Source organism: Physella acuta, unplaced genomic scaffold (assembly GCF_028476545.2).
Source record: "Physella acuta isolate Inbredline_101_S28 unplaced genomic scaffold, ASM2847654v3 ptg000562l, whole genome shotgun sequence".
NCBI classification, from domain to species: Eukaryota; Metazoa; Mollusca; class Gastropoda; family Physidae; genus Physella; species Physella acuta.
In genome coordinates this window covers 1,066,692-1,073,646 of record NW_026732081.1, presented here as the reverse complement: position 1 = coordinate 1,073,646, position 6,955 = coordinate 1,066,692, and the positions used below count along the sequence as shown (strand labels likewise).

The 6,955-nt window shown below is 35.9% G+C and overlaps 1 protein-coding gene across 6 annotated transcripts in view; it reads right to left on the bottom strand.

The window, feature by feature from the left end:
• Positions 1–301: 301 nt before the first annotated feature.
• LOC131946498 (ras-associated and pleckstrin homology domains-containing protein 1) overlaps positions 302–6,955 on the bottom strand; it is a 68,765-nt gene continuing 62,111 nt past the window's right edge. For all 6 annotated transcript variants that reach the window (XM_059307306.1, XM_059307310.1, XM_059307307.1 and 3 more), the window contains 4 exons: positions 6,719–6,829; positions 6,405–6,506; positions 5,909–6,216; positions 302–5,428 (listed from right to left, as the gene is read on the bottom strand). In XM_059307306.1, the coding sequence (XP_059163289.1) occupies positions 3,511–5,428; positions 5,909–6,216; positions 6,405–6,506; positions 6,719–6,829 (2,439 nt within the window). In that variant the 3' untranslated portion in view covers positions 302–3,510. The remainder of the gene's footprint in view (positions 5,429–5,908; positions 6,217–6,404; positions 6,507–6,718; positions 6,830–6,955) is intronic.

Here is a 6,955-nt window from a genome sequence, read left to right as displayed (position 1 = left end):
AATATCTTTCAGACTATATTACTTATTTAATGTCTAATACTGATTGAACAAATTAGAACAGAATCTTATTTTGAGAATTCCATATTTATATTTTATTTATATTGAACATTTGATCACATAGAGTTGGCTCTAAGTGTCTACATACCATAGTATAAAATGTAACAAACACTAAAAATACATGATGGAGCGACCATTTAGATGGACACAGATTGATGGTACACAATTCATTCTACTATTTCATTGATGATTATAAAAAGATCTTTTGAAATGTAAAAGGAATCAAACAGCTCTTTTAAAAAAAAAAAAGTAGGAATTTATCATTTACTTCAAGGTTTTTGAAATGGAATACATATTTTGGTGTTGTGTAAGGATAATTCACTTAAATCAGTCCACACAAAGCTTTCAACCAAATTTTAAAATCACCAGTGGTCACATTTTATTCAGATAAATCATGGATGATGACAATGAATGACAGAAATGTGAATTTCTTTTTTGTTTAACTTTGGTACAAATGCAATACTTTTGCAAAACTACTTTAATTGGATACTTACATTTAAAATATATATTGCACTGATGGAGAAAAAACATTTGTAAAAATTATCTAAAAATGATTTGATAGCTGTATTTACTGAAATAACAGCAGTAATATAAAGAAATAGATGAAATGCATTTTGGCAAGAATTTAATGCAAAATATCTGGTATAAAAGAAAACTTAGCATGTAGAAAATAAGATATGTGCACATTTCAAATGAACCAAAAAATTGTTTACATTATTATACATATTTTTCTAGTAACTACAACTATGCTGAGTTTTTTTTTCTATTTTACCAAATAACACAGAAAAATGTATGGATAGCAAACTGCAAAACATACACTTTGAAAATATAGAGTAAAATATTGTTTGTACACATTTTCATTGATAATCTTAAAATTAATTTTAACCATTAAATGCTTTTTATTTGAATTTAAAATCTCTAACAGAATTTTCTATGATTCCAAATTCTGCAACATTTAATTAAAATGTTGAAGTAATTTTTTTAAAGCTACAGCTCAACAACATAGTTCAAACAAATTTATCTGATTAATAAGAACGATGTTGCAGGTGTACATACTTTTCATGATTGAAATTTGAGAAATATGACATTAAAAATAAACAAATGCTAAAGGTAAGACATAAAAGTCATACAGACAGTATCACAAAAGCAATAGATGAGGCATCGTATACTATGTACAATAAATCTCAAAGTATATTAATAAGGGGAGGGGGACAGTTATAATAAATAAAAACCAACTCTGGTATTTTAAAAAGGGGACTGATCAATTGTGCTGTAAGAAGCCATGTTTAGCTGTTTAAACAATAGAAATTTTGGTTTAGCAATCAGTATTTGATAAACAGGGAAACTACTCTACATATAACTGTTTCAAGGAAATAAAAGACAAATATTACTAGTACAAATATAAAATGAACTGTTCAGCATGCACACTGCATTAAAAAAAAGTTTGATGGATGAGATAAAATGTGTCAGTAATTAAAATCAATAAAACCAATTAAATGCTAAATCCTATGTTATTAAATATTACTGCAAACAGCCTACATATATTTACAATTTAAAATGGTTCAAATTGGGGTACTCAATGGGTAGGAGAGGGTGGTTAAGAAATTTTTTTTACTGTTAACATTTAAGATCAACTCTTCATGTTAAAAAGATTTCTACTAAAATATTTATATTATAACCATATTATCTTTAAAATAAACAAAAAGAAAAAGGTAAATGTAGCGCAAAATCAGTAAGTGATCAGCTTGTCATATTCATAAATCCAGAATGAAATTTAGAGATCTGATAGGTTTCTTCCATAATTCAACAAAAATTCTTCGAGCAATAAATATGTTTAAAAGTAAAGTAATGGACTTTTATACAAAGTTAATGTTAAATGATAGCACCATCTTCACTAAAAAAAAACAATTAAATGCAATGACTAGAAAAAATTTGGCAGATACATAAATCAATCAGACCTTTTTTTAGGACATAAGTTTCGGGTCCACAGTTAGATTTCTTGTGCAAGATTATTTTATTTTTGTTTCAGTACACAATGTGTATGCTAGCTATGTTTTACAAAGCTTTGAGAGACATTACTTGCAGTGGTAGAGCTAGAAAAACATGACCACCGCAAAAATAAATTATAAGATCTCATTTAATATATTTTTTGTATATGTATTAAATTTTCAATTTATTTTAAAACAAATCAGCAACATTAAGAATTCTGCTAAGTAAGCTTCACAAACTTAACAATTATTGGCTTTTCTGTTTGTTTTTATGCTTTTTCACAAGATTTTTTCATACAACTGCCCCCCTCCTGATTATTCTACATATTAAAAAATCACCATCAGATAAGTCCAAAACAAAAAAAAATTTAAAATGTATAAATGTATTCACTTTTTCACTTTTCAATTGTATTTATGATATCAACTGGACTCCCTTACCCCTTCTGGTTCTGTTTTACTTCTCCACCACATCAAGTCCTGTCTGGACACACAAAGGTTTTTTGATAAACCAGCATGTGCCAACTAATAGTCTATTTTTTTTCTTAACTGTAAAACCATTTCCGTTGATGAAAACAAAAAACTCAAATCATTTCATATAAAAAAATATGCACTGCTTCTTCAACAAAATTTAAAAATTTATTTCACTATCAGTGATGGGTATTTACACTGACAATTATTACTGGATTATATTGCTTATTTACATTGTAACCTAAACATGTGCTTGAAGGTAGAAGATGATAAAGAAATGTATCTTTTATACTTAAATTTACAAAGTAAACTGCAATACACATCAATCATAGGCAATAGGAATATATACATAGTTCAACAATTGATGAGCAGCAAGTATTAATGAACTATGCTGTTATGGGTTATGAAATGGGATTTAAACACTTATTATAATTTAGAATTTATTTTAAACCAACAATATAATTTTAAAGCTGCTTGGGTAATCGGTTTAGTCCCATATTCATTTTTTAATTCATCCACAATATACCAGTATTTTAAAACATCTTTCTTACGCTATACATAGTTGTTGAAAGTTGTAAATCAAAACAGAAAATGTCATTCAGAAAATGAAAACAACACAACACATTTACATGAAAAGAAAGCCTTGTCTAAAGTAGTCTTCAAGGGATTTGAATAAATACATAATAAATACAACAGATAAAAGAAAATAATGGAGTGAACATTACTGGTATAGTCGTACATGTAATTGTAAGAAAATAACAAGAATAAATTAAAAATGTAAGAAAACACATCCATATTTTATATCCATTGTACAGATAGGTATCCAATACTTTTATCAGTAATCCGGTTAAAATGCCTTGGATCTTTTCTCTTACCACTTAATCTTGTGAGAGTTAAAAATCTACACACCATAGCACAGAATTAAAAGAGTTGAAATCAACACACCTGGCACAGACTTAAGAGAGTTAAAATCTACACAAATGTTGGTAGGACCGAGTTAGTGACTAGACAACTGGGTATCTTTGGATCTTTTGGGGGGAGGTGGGGGTGGTTTGGGCTTTTTACCACAAGTTCTTTGGCTTTCACTCTCAGCAAAGGGTAAATCCATTAAAAGTTCTGGGGGTGGTGGAGGGAGCTCGTCAATATCCATAATGCCATCAAAATTTTCATAAATTGGATCATGAAGTGGCACGGATGTTCCGTTATTGTCTGAATGCTGCTGAAGGATGAGATCCATGGATAAGCGTGTGTTTTCACTGCGTTTTGGAGGGGGTGGCGGGGCGCATTTCTTATCATTCCTCCCCACAACCCCACCAGCTGACGCTGATCTTCTATGCTGCTGAGCGAGGGAAGTTGGCTGCCCATTTCTCAACTCTACAGTATCTCCTCCATTCAGATCCTGGTTGTTCCTCTTGGAGAGTTCGGATAAAAATGGCAGGGATGGTGACTGGGGCGGGCAGCCTGTAATTTCATCACTAGAGGTGCTGTTGTGTCGACCTTTGACCTTCGCTCCATCAGGCTGGCCATTGGTCTTGCTAGAGAGCCCTTCAGTGTGGAACACACCAGGTGATGTTGGAGGTTTGGCGTTGTTCCCTATTAGACTGGCTCCAGTGGTGGCAGCATGGGACGACTTGGGTAAGGTTGGGGGTGGGAGCTTTGGCGTGAGGGGTGGCATGGGTGGGGGTATGGGAACATGAATGGGGGAGCTGGTGACTGAGTCAAGTCCAGAACACGAGGAAGTTGATTCGTTACTGGATAAACGAGCTGGTGGGGGCGGGGCTTGTTTTGGAAGACCTGATGGAAGGGTTGACCCATTGAGTGACTGGCTGCTCTGGGGTTTGGGGAGGGTGGCAGGTGGGGATGATTTTAAATGCGGTTGACTGGGGGGTTGACCGGTGGGTTGGCTTGGGGGTTGACTTGGGCATGTGCCGTAGGGAGATTCTAGAAACTTTTGATTGTTTGCTATAGGGGCCGGTGGTCCAGGTGGCGGTGGGGGTGGAACTTGCATAGGCTGTACATGTGGTGATGGCGTAACCTCATGATTAGAATGAATGAATGATGGTATATGGTTGCTCTCCCCTTCCCTGAACTGCGCTGGGGGTGGGATAGCAGGGTTGGAAACTTTAGTTTGTCGAACTGACGCTGGACTTTTAATTTGATTATACACTGGTTCAGCATGAGCTTGGTCTATTGTGTACATGTGAGTCTGTTCTAGAGATTCCAGCTCTCCCTTTTCCTCCCTGAGAGGGGAATATACAGGTGAATAGGTTGAATGAGGAGATTCTTCCACAACTGTTCCAATAACTGCAGCGACCGATGGCTCACTTTTCCGCCTGACGTGCTGGTAGGGACTGTCAACAGGGACAGGGCTGCTTTGTTTAACAACAGGAGATGTATGCTGTTCTGCTCCGCTGTCTAATGAATGCTGTTTTATAGATGACGCCATGGATGAGTGACGTGTCACATGACTGCTGCGCTGGCTGTTGTCAGACCCGGCAGACCCACATGACCCGCGGCGCTCCTGCATGGAGGCCCTGCGTCTGTCTGTTCTGGCAAAAGCCGAGGAGCCGCCACGGTAGTGCGTCTCAGCGTAAATTGCTTCAGCATTTTCATCCATTGAAACGTTACACATGTCAGCAAGTTGCCTGGTTGTCTCTGTGGTTACAGGCAATCTTGGTCTCATTTTTCCCCTGAAACTGGCACCTGGCCGGATCTCACCGCTAGAGTTGGAGTCTTCGCTGGAGTCAGTCGAAGCGCTGATGATGGAGTCTCTGTGCTTGACCACCTGCTCCACTGAGTCGCCATTGATAATGCTGTGGGTGGCGCTGAAGGACACACGCTTGACTGGAGTTTTGTGGCTAGACTCAGACACACTCGAGCCTATAGAAGAGCTACCAACTGAGCCACTTAGAGACCTGGTGAAGTTTTAAAAAAAATTAAAATTGTTTCAATAATACTCATTAAAATTATGGCTCTTTAGAAAAAACTAGAAATATTTTAATTAATAAAAAGATTTTAGTTATAGTTAACATAAAAAATTAAATTATTTTTAGATCAAATTAACTCAAAAGTGGAATTATGTTTAATTAGCAGAACTAATAAAAAAATTGTTTAAACTAGCAGAAGTTAAACATATAATTAGGTTTACAGTAATAAAGTTTACAACTTCAAAATTAGCCTGGTTTCCATTGAACCAGCTACCAGCAGTAACCGTATTTGTTTACCATCTACTTTACCAGCAGTAACCGTATTTGTTTACCATCTACTTTATCAGCAGTAACTATATTTGTTTACCATCTACTTTACCAGCAGTAACCATATTTGTTTACCATCTACTTTACCAGCAGTAACCGTATTTGTTTACCATCTACTTTAACTAAATAAACAGCACTTACCTCCCATCTATTCCTTCTGAACTCTTCCTAGGTGGGATTGCCAACACCTCTATGCTAATCATATCCCGGGGGTTGTCACTAACACCGGATGTTGAGTTACGTATATGTGATGCGTTATGGACCTGGATGACCGAGTGTCTGGTACCAGGTTCTGGAACGGACATGCGGCTATCGCTGAGGTCAGCGTGATTTAACATCTGACAGATGGCCTCGTCGGCGGCCACGACGCCTGGCTCTGGCTGTCGCAGGTCCCACATGGAGATCTCATGGGTCAGCCTCTCGTAGTTGTGGAGCATCTGTTTACCAATCTGCAAGGTTCAGTGACACGACTTTCAATGGTGTGGATAGGGAGCAATACAAATTACATCATATAGTATGATGCATATGAACTAAATTTTTAAAAACTACTAAACAATCACACACCAAAAACATCTTAACTATCTGCACTCCCTTATTAGAACTCTCATTTTAGCAAAGTTCTAGATAAGCTACTGACCTTGACAATTCTGACCCCCATGACCCACTGGTCCAAGGCCATCTCTGTCTCAGCACAGAAATAGCGGATGTATTTGGATGTCTTTTTCTGGATCTGCGGATGCTGGAAATATAAACAGACAAAATCAGAAAATTGAAAAGAAATTCTAGGCATTAATTAAAACAACTCCAGGAATGTATAACCTGCCTCAAATTAGCATATTCTGTTCTTCATACAGTGACTACTTTATTCATATATTATTTATATATACTACAGCTACTTGACTTTATATATTATTTGACTACAACAACTATTTGACTTGCTAATTCTTTTACCTTGAGAGCAAAACAAAAATCTGTAGGAGCATGGTACTTTTTCTTCCAACCAATTCCTCTGTACACTTCAACATACTCAAACTGAACCAAACAGACCAAATCTTTGGGGTTCTGGAATAGTTTAACATGTAAAAAAAACATGTATTTAACATGTATTAAATCATTTGCATAGAGGTGGGGGGGGGGGGGGGTTCTGGTGGCTTAAACACATAAAATGTAAATTGATTGCTACTACTT